This window comes from Trachurus trachurus (assembly GCF_905171665.1).
Source record: "Trachurus trachurus genome assembly, chromosome: 14".
In the NCBI taxonomy this organism is placed as follows: domain Eukaryota; kingdom Metazoa; phylum Chordata; class Actinopteri; order Carangiformes; family Carangidae; genus Trachurus; species Trachurus trachurus.
In genome coordinates this window covers 11,271,386-11,289,619 of record NC_139903.1, presented here as the reverse complement: position 1 = coordinate 11,289,619, position 18,234 = coordinate 11,271,386, and the positions used below count along the sequence as shown (strand labels likewise).

Below are 18,234 nucleotides of genomic sequence, written 5' to 3'. Positions count from 1 at the left end.
GTTATAACATCAAGCGTGATAGAAATATTTCTCTCGCAGTCTAAGAAATAGAGGAAGAGAGGCAGAGACAGTATAGACTCAGGAAACACATTAGGTCTGTTTTCAAGAGACAGAAAGAGAAAAGAAAGAACGAAAGAAAGAGAAGGGAGTTCAGACAGAAAGGAAGAAAGAGAGGAAAAGGAGGAGGGGGAGACAATAGAAAGGTGGACTTATTAACTTATGCCTCCTGAGGGCTGTGGAGATTCTTTCGTAAGAGCGGGAGTCATTTCAAAAGCAGAATAAATGAGGCTCAACATGTAGATGCTCTGCAGGTTTCTGCCTCAGTATTTTCCAGAGTTGATCAGTTTTAACTTGCATCAAAAACCTGTCAGCAAAGACAAAACCTAAAATGTTTTTTGGAGAAACCTGAGGGATGCGTCTGAGAGAAGTCTGACATGGTGCTGACCCAAATTGACAGAGACGAGGAAAGAGTGGACTGTTCAGTGGCAGACACGTCTCCGACCAGACACAGGTATTCTCTACTCGATATTAAGATCAGTCCAGACATTGATCCATGCTAACTGACTGCTGTCATCAATATTGTGCTCTGATCTTCAACTTAAATGTGTGATACTGGCATTTGCATTAAGTCTTTGGATTTGTACCCTAATTCCTAATTTGGACCTTTTATTTTTTACCTGCTAAATCAAAAATATCATCAAATGTCAAGAAAATTGTCTAATGTGCAGAGCAATATATTTTATCTTCAGTAAATCATAAGATTCATGTGGAGGCGAATCATCTCTCAAAGATTTTGTAATACCATAAGTAAGCTGCCAACAGACTGGCTCTGCAAATAAGAACTCGGCTAATGTGCAAACTGGTTGTTTACATGTGTTATATCCAGATTTTACAATATGCGTCATTAACAGAGCTCTTGATTCAGAGCAACAGATGAAGTGAAAGCCATACGACAAACTACTGACCTATCAGAAGCCATAAGCATCATAGACAATAATCCTTCCTGAAAACACATAGCGCTGTGCTTTTTACTATCGACAAGAGTCCTGTGCTTCTGCTGTCAGAGTGTCAGTCACAGACACTTTGTGGCTTGCATTACTGTGAGAAAAAAAACCCCCAGAATGTGTAGGCTTTGTGGAAAGAGAAACTGCAGGCAGGAGGAGGAGACAGACATTTTGATGGTCAGAGATTGAAAAGAGAAGCAGGAACAGACGTATGAGTGCTTCCTAAATCAAAAGCGAGGAAGGGGGTCATCAGAGAGGAGACAAAAACACAGCATGAGTGGAAGTGAAGCCACAGCTCAAGCTGATTATTGATTGTTACTAAAACTGAGTGTGTTACCTGGACAATACAGACTCAGTTTGCGTCAGAGAGGAGTGGTGGTGGTGGTGGTGGTGGTGGTGGTGGGGTGGGGGGAGACAGGCAGTAACCCCCTCCTAAATAAGGAGGGAGAGTGAGCAATAACCCGAAACAAGGCAGAGAGCAGAGAGGAGGGGGCTTCCCTTTCTCTCGCTCGACCCATCTCGTCGTCAGGCTGGCGGGCTCGGCCATGGCGTTCACCTTTGCGGCCTTCTGCTACATGCTCACCTTGGTGCTGTGTGCCGCTCTCATCTTCTTCGTCATATGGCAGGTGAGTGGCTTCTATACACACACACACAACAGCAGCACACACACACGCCGAAAACTAAAAACGGGCACATAGAGCCTGAGAACGTCCACGCTCCATCCCACGCAGGCAGACAAACACATCCACCTACACACAGTTGTACAACACCGACAGGAACACAGCACACACACACACTTGCTGCTACTGTAAGGTCCTCAAGAGGTAAATGACAAGCTGCAGAAATGAGGCAGCTGAATCTCTAAGAAAACCACATGTATATGTGACTATTTGAACTCTTCAGAGCCACCAAACAACACTTTGTTCTCTTTAATTTCAGAGGCCAGGCTTTGAAGACCTCATTAGTTGGATAATGATAAATATTTGAGGTGAATGCAATGCCACAGAGCTGGGAGGAAAAGCAGGGAAACTGAAAACACATTTTGATTTGTCAATTCTTCATCTTTCCCTTCACAGTGAGAGTGACCTTGTTTCTTAGTAGTTTATCACTCGTGTGACCAACTGCAGCTCTTCTGACCCTTGTATACTCAACAAAGAGACAGATATTACAACCTGGCTGGCTCCATCTTTTCCACATTCAATAAACGTACGACTGGAAATAAATAGCTCCTCAAACAAGGTGCTCAGGTTCCAGCAAACTTGCGTGTAATGAGCACAGAGAGGCAACAACACACAACGATGATAAATCCGGCCACCAGACTGTTTTGAACCTGTCCGCCTGCGGCATTTTGAGTGAAATTTGCACAGATATCGCTGGAGACCAGACCAGTGCAGTGCTGGTTACACAAGTGCAGCAGACTCTGGGAAAAAAACAGCGAAAGCTTTGATCCCTCACCTTTTCAACATCAAGCGATCCATGGAGGCAGGAACAATGTGAAATACAAAACGTATCATTATGAATATAAGACTTGAAATGACTAACATGCCAATTGACTAAGTGGGTGAGACTATGAGTCAGTCAGTGTGTCTGTGTGTGAAAGACGAGGGGAGAAGCGTGCGTCTGGCTCAGCGCTCAAGCGTGTGATTGAAACGCTTATCAAACTATGAATTTGTTTGCCCCCCCTCACCCCTCACCCCCACCCCTACCAGCACCTTCCCCCCCTTCGCTTCAGGCCGCCTCCACCAGGAGAGCACGGCACCCCAATTCTGTGTCGCTCTCCGCCAATCAGATCGGCCGCGCGCTCCTGTAGTAACCATGGTGCCCACATAGGGGCTCACCATGTCGCCATGGAAACTGCATCTGTTTACAACAGTGTGAAAGAAGAAGACGAGGGAAATACAGGCTGCACACACACACACACAGACACATATGGGGGAACTACCACCATGCAGGGCTGTTTCAGGGCTGCATGATGTTCACATAATACTTTTTAGCTTTTTTTTTATTTTTATGGCTTTTCAATGAGCCGTTAAAGTGAAGCTTGATGCTGATGACAGGCACAGCAGGTGGCTTTTACACCAAGAATGATTAGTGCTTTTATAGAGCTATTAATCAGGGAGCTGAGGAGAGAAATCATCACTCATATTCTGCGCTCAGGGAGCTGTTAGAGAGATTTCAGTCTGAACAACGGCACTGTTTTCTCCATGCCATCCTTGATTTATCATGTATTTTTGTTTTGCTAGAAAGGTCAGAGAAGTCAAATTTTTTTATAGACTTCTACGACCATAATCCTCTTATAAACTCAACTAAGGTTATTCAATTTAACAACTTTTTTTTCACGCTTATATAAGTTCTGATGGGCACTAATTGTTTTAATCCCGCCAGAAAACTGCTAATCACTGCAAATGAGTTCCTTCGACGCCGGCCATCTGTGTCTCCATGGATGTTCAGTTTCTAACGGGAACTTTATCACCAGGTCCATTAAGTACAGACTGGTCTTACAAGTTTAGAGGAGATGGAAATCTTTAAAAATATGTGTCACACTGAGAGCAACACTGTTACAGCAGGAGAGAGTTTCACCCAGAGAGGTACAACATATACAGTTTAAAGAGGAGGAGCAGGGCTGTATGTAATTGTATATTGTGCACACATTAATTAATCACCATGTGTGTTCAAGGAAAGTGAACAATGCTGCTGCAGCTGTACAGGATGTGTGTAGTTGAATCAACTGTTGGTTACAATCAACTCACAACAGGTTGAGACTTAAAACTAAATGATTTCTTAAGAGTGAAGTGGTGAAAAGACACCAGCTGTGTGTGTGTGTGTGTGTGTGTGTGTGTGTGTGTGTGTGTGTGTGTGTGTGTGTGTGTGTGTGTGTGTGTGTGTGTGTGTGTGTGTGTGTGTGTGTGTGTGTTTATTTTTAATTACACTGTGTGATGTTCTATAGGTAACTAAATGATCAAATGTCTCTTATTTTTCAGATCATCGCATTTGATGAGCTTCGCACAGACTTCAAAAACCCCATTGATCAGAGCAATCCCACCAGAGCGGTAAGAGCCGTGCTGCTCCACTTCTCTCAAGAACGACCAAACCCCACGCGTGCACTGCACACACAGAAATCCCTTCTTTTCAGCTTCAAGAAAAACATGTCAGTGGTTGACACAGAGGCTGAGAACAAATGGAGGGTTTCAATACATAAAAAAACACAAGGTTGCATATGACCATGAATTCAGCAGGCAGAGTTACACAATATTAAACCAGAGTTCATGAACTCCTCACAGTCAGCCAGATCTTAAAATAAATCACATCTACATGAACAAAACTCACAGTATACTGTTATCTAATCCCTGTAATCATCAGGAAAAACAAGCAGAATTTTATGTAAATGGCTCTTCTGTAATTTTGGATTCAGGTGGAGACCTTTCAGATGTTCTACTTTAAAAACACATTCAGCTACATTTTGCCTATCCATTCATTTTTAAACATCAAAATATTTGACAAAATAATTGCTACAAATCTGAGCTCCCAGGTGATTGCAGCAGTGGCACCCGGGCAGCGGTTTGCCTTGAACACTCATTTGCATGCAGATTGAAGCAATCAACCTTTCTACAAAGACATCGGCTCGTTGGCTTAATCAGTTAAAGAGACTGATGCAAATGAAGCCGCTGTTTACACAGTGAAATACGGTGCTGTTGCCACAATGAAGGTACAAGGCTTCACCTCAATGTAACAACAGGCGTATCCACTTGAACCACACTGGAATATTTAATCCATCCTGTCATATGACAGAATAAGAAATGACCGAAAGCAAGTGCAAGAATTTGTCTTTCTGCTTTCTGCTTTCTGCTTTCTGCTCGTATTCAGTAGTTGTACCTTTTATCCAGTTGGATAAAAAAAACATTACCATGAGTCAGATATTCATTTAGCAAGTTAACAGCAGATGCAAATGTCTTTTTCACAAGTTAGCTAGTGTTCTGGCAGACGGCTGCATCTGAACAGCAAAGCGAGAGTGATGAGGAGTGGGAGAGGAAACAGACTGGAGGAGTGTGGAGGCGTGCAGAGCTACAGGGGGTGGACACAAAGACTGCAACACCTGTAAAAAAACACAGAGCAATCAAATACAGCAGCTCCGACAAAAACACTGCTCTGACTGTGCAGTTCAAAGCGGATGTGTTAGTTGTGGCCTATTGTTCCTCCTCAGATGAAGGTGCAGACGTGGTGCCTGACGAAGCATCTTCATCTGACGTTGAAGACGACAAGCGTCACGATGACAGAACTGTTTGTATCGAGGCTGTTGAACCGGCTTGCATCACGCCGTACAGGTGTTTTTCCAATCAATAGCAGACAACCTACACTTGTCATCGTGACTGATGTCAGAGTGTCAGAGGAGCTCAGGAATAACATGATCTGCCAGGATGTGAGGCCACAAGGCTCCCCTAAAATCAATACACTACAAAACATGAGGACTCACACACAACACAACACAACAGGCTAAGAAAATAAACATTTTTTTCTCATGTCAGCGAAGAAAAACATGTTTTCACTCAACACACACAAAAAAGACTGTAAATATCACACTAGCACAAATTGGAAGAGACTTAACATGTGTTTCCAAATCAGGTTTCTGTACGTCCATGAATCACAGTTACAGTCTCAAAGGGAGACATATCGTCATTGTATGAAACACATTGTATGTTTGGCTGGACGACAGAAAGTGGCTGTAATGCAGAGTGATTTCCTCTTGAAATGCCTTTAAAGATTAATCACTCCATGAACAGCGGAGCCATGTGGAGAGGGCCCTCTGCATTACTAATCAAACTACACAACTGACAAAACACATTTCCCTGCATTTGTCGCTCTTTTATTTGTTCTGCTTATTGTGAAATGTTTCCTCTGCCTTGAATCAACGTCTTCACTAACTCCTCTTGCTGGAACAATTAAATATTCAGAGTGAACTGGACGACCTGAGACAAATTGGGACACCTCAGGGAGGCTCCAGGCTGTGAAATCTAAGCAGATTTACAGCAGAAAAAAACAATTTATATGTGCAATAGCAAACCAGAGGGTGAACATAATAGTTGCTTGGCTGGCAGGCCCAGGCCAGCGCAGCGCTGTTTACATTGTAAAGCTCAGTGTTGTTGAGGGATGTGGTGCACAAAATGAGCAGAAAAGAACAAACTGCAAATAAACAGTGAGGCTGAAGAGAGAGAGAGAGAGAGAAATTCAGGGCAAAATCCAGTTTCAGGTCATCATGGGAGTTTGAATTTATGGCCACAGATTCATAAGAGGTGTTAGAGGCCTCAATACTGGAAGCTACGACTGTGTAATTAAGACAGATGCCGCAATACATCAAATAAACGAGTATGAGAGTGTGTTCTGTCGAGGCCTCAATAAATACACAGGAGACGCACAACACTGTGGCGTATACAGCCTGAGATATACAGCACGCCGCCCGCCTTGTGTGTTTGTCTCACAGAATAAATGAGGCAAACAAATGTCTGACTATCGGTCCCCTTTGTTTACCTGCTCTGTCACCAGTCTGGTGATGCAAACAGATCCATCTAAGCAAATAAACTGCAGCAGAACATCTCATTTCCCTGTGCCAGCTAATCAATGGCCACCTGAATAAAACGTCACGGCGAGAGGCCCCCAGCTGCTGGATTGGCAAATGCAGGAGAAGATGGATGAGTTTCATTTCTAAAATTGATAATTGAGGCCTCTCCTATGACTCACGGGAGACTCGGAGCCTTTAGGTTACAAGACAAACATCGCTGTCAGTGCTTCAAACATGGCTGCTGTGTTTTTGTGATGATGAATAGTCTCAGTCAGTTTGAGTTCCTTTACACGCCGTTTACTTTTGCTCTTAGCTTGATGAAAAATGAGTACTGGAAATAATGGAAAATAAGGGAGTTTAGGATAAAAAATCTATTTGGTTTGTAACTCAATTGTTATTTATACATTTGTATTACTTGTTATGTCTGTTCTTTGTATTAATGGTGGGTGAGGTGGAGGAGTTTGACATGCACAAAGAGAATCAAATATGTTGTACAGATGGATGTATCTTCAGCAGACACATCGTTTATATTTAAACAGGAACTCCTACAGTATGAATGTGAAAGTTTCCCATTTTATCAACATAAATGTGTAAAACTTTGACAGCTGCAATCTTTCACAACAAAATTTCTAAAAACATTTCTGCCCCGACATTTTTTATTTTGTTATTGTCCTGTCAAAGAAAGAAAAAAAGCGATGAAAACCGAGGTGCGCTTTTAATCAGCCTGTCTTTGTGTCTGCTCCACAGAGGGAAAGGATCCTCAACATTGAAAGAATCTGCAACCTGCTTCGCAGAGTGAGTAATAGCTGTTTTTCACCTGCTGCTGCTGGTGGATGACTAAAACAGAGCGGCCTCAGACAGCCATGACCATTTGTCCCTCTAACCATTGTGACGCACACTGATTCATTTCACATGTAGCACATCCCCACGGTCGCCATCGGCGCTCTGCAGACACACACACACACACACAGCAGTGGAGAACATAGTGTTATAGGTTTCTTTTTTTGCCTGTTGTGATTTCTTTACACACTTCAGGGCTTTCACAAAGGAGGATTCAAGGTAACTAGAAGCTGTCGTGCTATGGAGGCCATTTTGAATCTGTACATTTCTGTCCATAAATAAAATGAACACAATACAATTTTTAATTGATCAGAGAAAGTAAAAATAACTGTACAATCCGGTTCCATTTATTTATGCACAGATGCTTTCATGATTAGACAATGTGTTTCAGATCAATGATTACTCATTTAAAGATAGTCGCCTTGGGAGTAACGTCCATTAGGTTCAGGGAGAAAATTATTAGTTTTACGTGTGTGATGCTAAAAATGTTTGCAATTGACTGTTTGATTTATTGATTCATTATTTCCCACAGTGCTACACTTAAGTGCCACTAAGCCATACCCACTCCATCACCATATAATTGAAGAAGAAATTAGATGATACACATTTTTCAATATCATTTATGCAAATATAGTTTAATTGCAGAAACAAATATTTTATGATTAATTTTCAAATAGGAAAGTGATCAATCTCTTCTAGTAATCATGTTAGATTGCAATTTTATTATTACTTCATTATTCAGTATGTCATTGTGTTCATGCCAGTTCCAGCGCACAGAGTTATTCAACACTTTCCAATTAAAGGGAGAAGTATTTCCACAACATTGTCTGTCAGAAGCTCTGCTAACAGTGGGTTAGAGTAGCGTAAATTGCATCACTTTATTGTATTTATTTGTGTATATTAATCTGTATTATTTTTTTCAGTTATATGCAGTTTGTGTATGACCACTTGTCATGTGTCAGGGGTCACCCGAAGAAATTATTACAGTTATCATCGAATTTAGACATTTTTGTGTCTTTCAGCTCATTGTTTTGGTTTTACAGCGAACAGTTTTATTGTATTTACTTCCATTCTGCACTGCAGTATACTGTAAGCAGCAGCTGTTAGCCTGATGACAACCTGAACAGCTGCATCAGCTGTACACACTCTTGTCATTATTCACTTGGATAAATCATATAATGACATCTCCATTTTTATCTCAGTCACTTTTACAGCCAGGGAAACAGTTTTGATGACTACAACGTCTGATCGTTTCGATTTATATGTAATTTTCAGCCATCTAATAACCAGACTTTCTGTGTGTGTGTGTGTTGCGGTCAGTTGGTGGTACCAGAGTACTCCATCCACGGGCTCTTCTGCTTGATGTTCATGTGCGCTGGAGAGTGGGTCACACTCGGCCTGAATATCCCACTGCTCTTCTACCACCTGTGGAGGTACAGTACAGTCTTTTCTTTTCTGTTCTTTTATGGAATAGGATACTAGGATTAAATCGTAACAGGATTGCAAGAAAAATCTTTGAGTGGGACACTCTGACTAATGGGGCATGGGATAGGGACATAGTATATGACATCTTGCTGAGAGCTGTTGAGATTAAAGCAGAAGTGAGTGATCCGGTCGTTTTCGCTAATGCTGCGTTCCAGGCAGGCTTTTGAAATCGTAAATTACAGCTTCAAGTCACAACTTACGACTTTGTAGCGTTCCAGGCAACCCACTCGTGTTTTTCCGACCTGTTTTACCGGTGAAAGTCACTATAACGGCCACTCGTAACTTCCGACCGGTGAACTCGTACCAGATCGAACTGGTACCACTTCACGGTCGGAAAAATACAAGTTTCCTTGAACGCACCATAACAGTCCTCGTCGCTACGTCACCACATTCACGGCGTTCCTTGGCTGCACACACAGCCCTGCATGCCGTTCTCTCTCCTCATTGGATAAAAACTGTAGGATACGATAAATGTTTTCTCTTCGGCTCAGAGCAGAGCAGAGGGACTGACAGACCCGTGTTTCAGTCCAAACACACTATGTAAGTGATTGCTGTCGGAAGATATAACTATTTAAGACTTATATTAACACAAATATATCACTCACTTCTGCTTTAATGTATTAAAAGAAATTATTTTTCAACAAAGTAAAGATATATGGGCATTAGATACTTGGGGTAAACCAAAACTGCGTACTTACTGTGAAATAAAACAGGTATTTGGCCCAGAAAACTATGTTTTGTATAATTTGTCTAAAAAGAAAAGATCCCTGTGTGCTCAATTGAGAGCTGGTATTCTTGGTCTTCATATCGAGACAGGCAGATATGTTGGCACAGCAGAAGACGATAGAATTTGTAATTTATGTGACATCCAAGAGGTGGAGAATGAAATTCATTTTGTGTTCTACTGTCCTTTCTATGACTCTATAAGACAAAAATTGTTTAGTAAAGTAGATCCAAATAACGAATTTGTGTGGTTAGACGATGCTGAGAAGCTAAAACTTCTTTTTCATTTGAATATTTTTGCATTTTCTTTATTTCTTGAAAAGGCTTGGGCAATGAGACAAATAGCAACATATAGTTGAGTACTGAAAGTGATCTTAAGTTGTTTTTTTATGTCACACCTGTGTGGCAGGTAACACCAACAGGAAGGACTGTCTAGTCTTTGTTTTTGTATTTGTTATTGTGTCTTGTAATCTCATATGGGATGGGCCACAGTGGTGGCATGACATGAAAATAAAAAATTCATTCATTCATTCATTCATTCATTCTTTTAGGTTTTTCCACCGGCCAGCCGACGGGTCAGAGGTCATGTATGATCCTGTCAGTGTGATGAACGCCGACATTCTCAACTATTGCCAGAAGGAGTCCTGGTGTAAGCTGGGCTTTTATCTGCTCTCGTTCTTCTACTATCTTTACAGGTAAGTATCAATTCACCAAATCTTCAGATCCAATGTAACTTGGAGCAGCACAATTACTCTTTTCTCTTTATTTTACTTTTTTTCATCTGGTGCCACCGTCTATTTCCTGCTGAAGTATGGTCTATGCCTTGGTGAGCTTCTAACAAACAGGAGCTCTGGGGGAACAGAAAAAAAGGAAATGTGTGTAAGACAGACCCAGAGGAATGAATGGAGACATCAACTCTTCCTCTCTCCATGTATCATTCCCATCACCGGCTTGGGTTTTCAACAATCTGACTTGGGACAAAACAAGAAGACCAATCTGAGTGATAATGTGAATGTACAGGTGTTGGTCGGTGCTGTCGGGAGGACGGACATTTTGAAAGTTTTGAAAGACAGAAATGAAGCAGAAAGAGGATGTTTGTGTTGCCTTTGACCCATTATATGATTTAACAATATGAAGGGCTGGAGTTTTCCAATGCTGCTCTTACTAATCCAGTCGCTCAACTCACTGTGAACCTCCAAACTCTTAGGGACTGGAAAATGAAATAATACGTCTGTATTCTTTGAGTTTTTAAAATGCTCACAAAGCAGAACTGTTTTGGTTTTATTCCGTGTATTTAAGCTAATAGACACCTCTGATATGAGACTGCTTAGATCCTGTTACAGGTACAATGAACTGTAAAATAAAATAAAATAAACAGGTAATAGGCCTATATATCGTGCAGGAGAACTGTAAAGCACTGTAAGAAACACAGAAGGTCAAAAAAGGAAACAAAAGACTGGTGTGTGCACTCACATGTTGAACTAGGATGAAGATAAAAGCATAGTTTACTAATGACGGCCTCTGCCCAAAGTCAAACTGAAACAACAAGGAATTAATCATAGGTTTGACTTTACGAGTCAGTGCTTGTAATGTGCATTCAACATGAGGATGTCCATAGTTGTAAGGACGTATTTTATTCTACATTCTAAGTTCATGCTTTCCAAAGAGCTTCATGCTCTGACATATAATGCCAAAAGTTTATATCTGAAAAACATTGTGCCAAATTTCAGTTTGAAGAAGTGAAAATAAAAATGATGAGGCTGGGAAGAGTGCCTGCGGTATCTTCATCTGCACACCGTGGCATTGTGAGGCCCTGTCTTCTTCATTTTCACTTTTTCACACATTTAGTTTGCCAAAATGTTTTTTTTTTTTTTACTTGAAAAAATAGAAAAAAATAGTTCTGTTGTATTTTTTTTTGTGTGTGTGCAGGGAGCGCCTTATTCCTATTTCCAGTGAAGTTTACTCTTAGTCATCTGCATTTATACTATAGTCATTTTAGCACAGCAACTTTTGTCTATGATATGAGGTAGAATGTAGAAATCTCATGTACAAAAAGCAATTAAAAACAGCAAACTAGCAATGTAATATGATCCATGAGACATATCGATGCAGTGTTAAGTGTATGTATTAACAATGAATTGGACACAAGTGAACAAGTGTAAAGCCAGTGAAGTCATCTCAATACATCTACAATCAAATGTCACAGTTTTAAAGGGCGTGTGTCAGATGTTAATGACCGAGATTTGTAAACGGCAAAGCCTTTCCTCCGCTGGTGCTGCCTTTGCTATCATGTGTTCATAAGTTTGATGATAAGTGATAAGTGATGACAACTGCTGGACTCACATAGGAAACGAATGTGTTGATTACAACCTGTTTCCATTCATATCAAAAGATTTACCATCAAGACATGAGTTTACATGAAGCTTCAACTGTTACATCTCTGACATCTGTCAGTGCTTCCTGCTATCCCCAACCAGACTGTCTCACTCAGGCCTGAGCTCGTCTGGATCTAATGAAGAAATCTTTAATAATAAAGCATCGGAAACGATTGTTTCCTATTTATGCAGTTTCACTAAATGTTACTCCAACAGGAGTCAGTTGTGGAGACCATTTACAGAAGTGGAATAAAACACATTTGCTGCGTGAGTTTTAATGTCACAGCACAGTGTATCTGGTACTGACTCAAAAAAAAAAAAAAAGACTACAGTGCCCACGCTTATAATGAAGGAACATGTCACCAGGTGCAACGCTGCGGCACATGTAGTTTTTTATAGATTCTGAAAAACAGTGGAGCTCTATGGCACAGAGGAAGAAGCTACATCTGTCTTCCTCTACACAGGCAATAGTAAAAAATACATTTCATCTGTTGAAAGTTTAAATATAAAGCTAAGTGTCATACAAAAAAGTGAAGCCTACGTACATGATTCATACAAAATTAAGGTCTAAATATCCTGACTGATTCATAGGGTATATTTCAAATGTTTTACATTTCAGGAAACTTAATTTATTTTACAAAATTGAAATGTCATGTAGCTTCACTGCTGAATATTCTTCATGCTTAAGCTGCAGCAGTGGTTGTTCTGGTTTGATCAGGATGTCAAATCATATCAATACAGTATGTGACAGGAAAATGGAAAGCTACCAATTTAGGAAGCTCTGTAATAGAGCTACTAGACCAGATACACATATACACACACACACACACACACACACACACACACACACACACACACACACACACACACACACACACACACACACACACACACACACACACACACACACACACACACACACATGCCTCTTGTGTCATTCACAATCCATTTCATATCAGTGGAGTACAAATGAAGGGTTGGAGGAAGCAACTTCGACTGGCTGTAACGTTGATAGTCTGTCAGTGGTAATAAAAGACAAAGTAGGCAGTACATGTTGTGCCAAATGATGTTCATATGAATGTAATCACAGGACACCGAGACCTCAAAACTCTGCCAACAATGTGAGTGTGTTGAGTCTGGACAATCACTATAAAAGCACAGGAGCACGAGGAAGAGGAGGAGAAACACAGCTCGGGATGAATGTTCGTTCTGTAGTTGCTCTAAACAAAGCATTTTAGAAAATGGTATTGAAGTATATCTATTTGTATCTGTCTTTTATACATTTATCATTAATGTACGCTACAGTAAATTTGGTGGATTACTTTATATTTATTAGGTTACACGATAATGTACAGCGATTCACATGCCGTATTCTAATAAAACAGTAATACTTTAAAAAATTACCCTCTGCCAGTTTCTTATTTCCGGCCCATCTGTGAGGATGTGACACCACGATACCACCAGAGATGTGACTCTGAGGATGATGAGTGCAATAATTTGCAAGGACACCGAGCGTTGCATAGACTGTCACACGTCGAAGGCTGTGGAAAAACAGCTGCATATTTAGAAGTGGTTTCAGCGACACACAATTCAGACAACCTCTTATAAAGGCACAGAAATAACTGAATTTCAACAAGAAGAGCTGAACCGTTTAGAGGCAGCAGAGAGGGGATGAATGATAGCCTTTTATTAGTGTCTGTAACTCTAGAGCACTGCCACTTCAGTCTGTTAAAGGCAAAACTTGCATCAGATAGTGTGACCATGGCTGTAAATCATTTATAATTTTGTGATACTGACACTGAGAAATACAATTTGTTGACTTTTTTCCAGTTTTATAAAATTCTCTTTTCTGAAAGTTGAAGTATAGTTGAAGAATTTCTTGAGTAGAAATAAAATCCCAAACAGAACTAAAGAGGTTTAGTGTGAAAGTTAAACATTGGCTCAAGCAGCAGCAGAAATGTGAACATTAATTTCTCACAAGTCACATGTCAATACAGCACTTTATTAATGTTTAATGCTCACTTTAACTTGTGTTTTAATCTGAAATTTACAACTGTGTTTATTTATTCATGGTACAGTACCTACAAGATTCACTGTATTATCCACTGTATTTGTATCATTGCATTTATTGTAGGCTATTCAGTATATTTTATTCTATTCCAAAGCCTGACCGGGGACAAAGACTGCAAATTAGCTGAAGCTAGACGTCTTATATATGAATCACATTTCCCCATTTTCTGTGGCAATGTTGTATGTTTTGTCCCTGTTAAATAAACATTAAAATAAAAGAAAATAGTCCTATATGCTCAGCCATAGTTTCCCCTTTGATACAAACAGGGAAAAGCCGAGCAGGAAATGCTGAGTGTGTCTCAGAGACTCTTTTGCAGGGTATTTGAGGTTTGCCAGGTTATCACTTGTCTAAATAATGATTCAGACACAAAAACAGAGCAACGGCGAAGCTTCGAGCAGCCGTTTTCCCCTCTGTTTGAAAAAGGACATATCATTCCCCGCTGTCACCATGGAAACTAAACTGTATCAGAGATTCCTGTTGACTCACTCGGAGGCTCTCACTCACTCAAAGCAGAAAAAAATCAGAAAAAAAAATCCAGTTCAAGTTGGTGGACATGCCCAGCAGCGCCGTTTCTCTGCACGGTAGCTATACGGCTTTTTAAATTCATATCATCTAGTTTCATGTATGTAGTCATGACAACCACAACCCCAATGACACCTCCTTATGCCAGGATACAGACACACACACACACACACACACACACACTCGAGCATGCACGCAAATTGCTCACTCACTCACAAACACATGCATCTGTTTCTTGCTCTGTCTCAGCCCACGGTTCACACTGTTTCACACTCATCATCATCCTGGGCTCTTCCTTTTTTTTTTTTTTTTATCAGCACCCTCCACCACCACCACCACCACCATAACTGTCTCAACTCCTTTCCCCCCTCTCTCTCTCTCTCTCTCTCTCTCTCTCTCTCCTACGTCCATGCTCTCAGAGAGGTGTTGCCATGGAAACTGGCTACAACTGATGGGACTGAAAACGTCACGAGTGGCATACACAATTAGCGAGTGCATGCTCATGCAGAGGTGCACACACACACACACACACACACACAGACACACACACACACACACACACACACACACACACACACACACACACACACACACACACGGACATACATTTTTCTCATTCATTATTATGCAAGGCACTTTGAGTTGTTCCATGTTATTATGGCTTCACAGACGCACATACGTACAGTGTATATAGGAAACCCATAGACAATCATAAAGGCTGTGCATAAGTAAACATGTAGGCCTAATCCAAGAGTCATGTTAAGTGGCAGAATGAATACCACAACAACAACAACAACAACAACAACAACAATGAGATAACATAACCAAAACTAAACAAAAACAGGGAATAAAAGGCATATTATTATTTTATAGCCTACATATTTTATACTCTCTGTCAATTACAAATAATAATCTTCTTTACTGTACAAATCAGATTTAGATGCTAAATTAATTTTTCTTTTTGGTTCTCCCCCATTTTGTCATAGCAAAATTGAGACATTGTGAGGTTTTTTTTTCTTCCATCTCACCAATAAAGGGGACCAGCTGTGCTCTTTTAGCAGTGGCTGTTGTGTCCAAGAAGGTGTCAAACCTGTTCACACTTGTGCTGCTATTTGGACTCTGGCTCGCTGGTCCAGACAGAGACAAGAGCGTGACTCACTCCGTCAGCTGCCACCTCAGCTTTAAAAATATCCATCTCTGTCATTTGCACCTCACTGTACAGTTCAATTTCAGTTCACGTCACGGTCTAATTTATAAAACAACATGACATTTCATTCATGAATTATTCTATGAAACTAATTTGAAAATGTGACCTTTGAAATGTGAATTTGTTTCAGTGAAAAACAGATCAGAGACATTATTAACTGTCAGACTTGTTTCAGACAATATGAGACAGGTACAACAGGAGAAATGAAGGTTGTTGATGGTCAAACTCTTGAGAAAGTTTCTCTCTCTTTTATAGATAGAGAATTATTCAGTTGTAATGGTCTCTTTTTTTAAAGATTGAAGAAGACAGGTCCGCTCAATTAATGTGAGAATTAAATTTTAAGATCAAATCACAGTATATTTTCTATGAATGAGGCCCTGGGGCTTTTATATCTGATGTTTCTGCTGTTCTTCTTTTGCTCTTGGTTAATGATCATGACAGTATCTAATTTTACTCGGACAAAAAAAAAAAGACACATTCAACAGAGTTCAAGAATATTCAAGCAGTTAAGTTATTTGCCTGGTGAACATGTGACGTCTGCTGCATGGTGTTTTTGTCCAAAATTCGAGGAGAGGTGTGTACAGAGGTGTTATCAGCAAAATGATCACAGCTCGCTGTGGAGGAATGCCTTTCTTCAGTTAGATATTTTCTTATGGCATTATTAAAACATTAGTGATTATATAAGAGCATAATAAAAACAGCTACTTTAGCAGTCTAATAAAGGACATACTGAAACAAAATGAAAAACAAACGGCACTTTAATCGTCACACAGGAGACATGTGAGTAGATATTCAAACTGTGGAAAACAACAAGCTTTCAATATTGATGAGACTGTGACTGGAGCGTTTTATTTCTGTACCCCTCCTCAAAAGATGTCTTATACAAATCAAACTGACTGCTGGAGAGCTTGTGGGAACAGGGATGCAAATCTGTCCCTCTGATTTTGTAGTTGTTCCTCTGTGGCTCAATTTTTGGGCTAAAATTGATTAATTCTGTCTAAACAAAACTGTTTTCATCTGATGTGTTTGATTAAATTGGAGAAATTATGTACACATGTAATATTTGTCAATGTAAGATTGTTGGTGGCTAGTTGAAAGGTTAAAAAAAACACCTCGATGACGAAAATATCGTTGTAATGAAAAGAATAACAACCAGAAACCGTGTGTAAAATACAAATCAGAGTCAGATTTTCATGTAGCTTTTTGTTCATTTCCTGTTTAAAATTCTGCTGCATATTATTTATATCAGCTTGCCTTGGGCTTCTATTTAAGTTTTTTGTTGTTGTTGGGTTTTTTTTTATATTGAATTTGACCTCAAATAAAGAAGAGTGTGGAGAATTTGTATGAACTTTTTATAAAAAATATATGGGTGCTGGGTGTGAAAAGTCTGAGAAAAATTGTATATCACATAAAAAATAAAAATAAATCAGTGTTAAATTATTAACCTACCCTCCTCCACTGTGATATCTTTTCATGGGTGCAATTCCCTGGTGGTGCCCCAGGTTAAAGTAATACAGTGAAGCAAATACATAAAATAGCATGAAATGAAAACACTCAAGTGAAGTAGAAAAACATCACAACATTACTAAAGTAGTTTAGTAAGTTAGTTACTGCACACCACTGGTTTGGACTGGAGAGTATGAATAAGAAATCATGATGTGATGTGATTAGTTTTACTGAATGACTAAAAAAAAAAGACGGAAAACTCTCCCTTGCACAGGAGGCACAAAATGAACAGGGAATGAAATAAGAAGCTTATGTATTAATTCAGCCCGAGTCCAGCCATGACATTATAAAAAGCCCATTCCTAATTAGCACTTAGCATATGAAAAACAACAGAAAATAGCCTGAGCTCTGTGTAGGCGAGGCCAGAGGCTATCTATACTGTAAATGGGTTTAAAAGGTGAAAAATGAAGGTGTGCGTCTACACACAGCTTTGTCCTCAGTATGCATGTGAGAGGAATATTAGTTGCAGTGTGAATGCAGGGTTACTTATAATTGAAAAGGGTAAACGGTGATGTACATTAGTGTTAGACACAGCTGCATTTCCTGCTGAGAGAACAAACATACTCCAGCATTAAAATGCCACATCAACCGAGCTGCTGTCTGTCACTCTGTTACTTCTCAGTTAGCACCTATTCAAAAAAAAAAAAAAAAAAAAACTGTCATCAGGATGATGCACTGGTACATTAACAATAAAACCACCTGTCACCTCACCTCCGCAGTGACTCAACCTGCTCAGAGGCACAACATTAAAAAAAGGAACATTGCTTTAAAGCTGATTGAAGCCATTTTTCAGAAGTGTCTGAATTCCATTGTACTAACATATTCAATGTACTTTTTGTTCCTTCTGAGCAATTTGGAGAAGAACATACTCAAAGCCAAAGTCTGACAGATGCCGAAAAAAGCCCAGAGGCTTGGTGAACATCTGCTATTAACAGCTATATGCTGCA

At 40.0% G+C, this 18,234-nt stretch overlaps 1 protein-coding gene across 1 annotated transcript; it reads left to right on the top strand.

Moving 5' to 3' along the window:
• Positions 1 to 1,549: 1,549 nt before the first annotated feature.
• Positions 1,550 to 10,444, top strand: cnih2 (cornichon family AMPA receptor auxiliary protein 2; the record flags this gene model as incomplete). The annotated part of the gene is made up of 6 exons (XM_083987186.1): positions 1,550 to 1,630; positions 3,986 to 4,054; positions 7,306 to 7,353; positions 8,719 to 8,831; positions 10,158 to 10,301; positions 10,417 to 10,444. The coding sequence occupies 6 exons, from the start codon at positions 1,550 to 1,552 to the stop codon at positions 10,442 to 10,444; spliced, it is 483 nt and encodes a 160-aa protein (XP_083843312.1).
• Between the last annotated feature and the right edge of the window lie 7,790 nt (positions 10,445 to 18,234).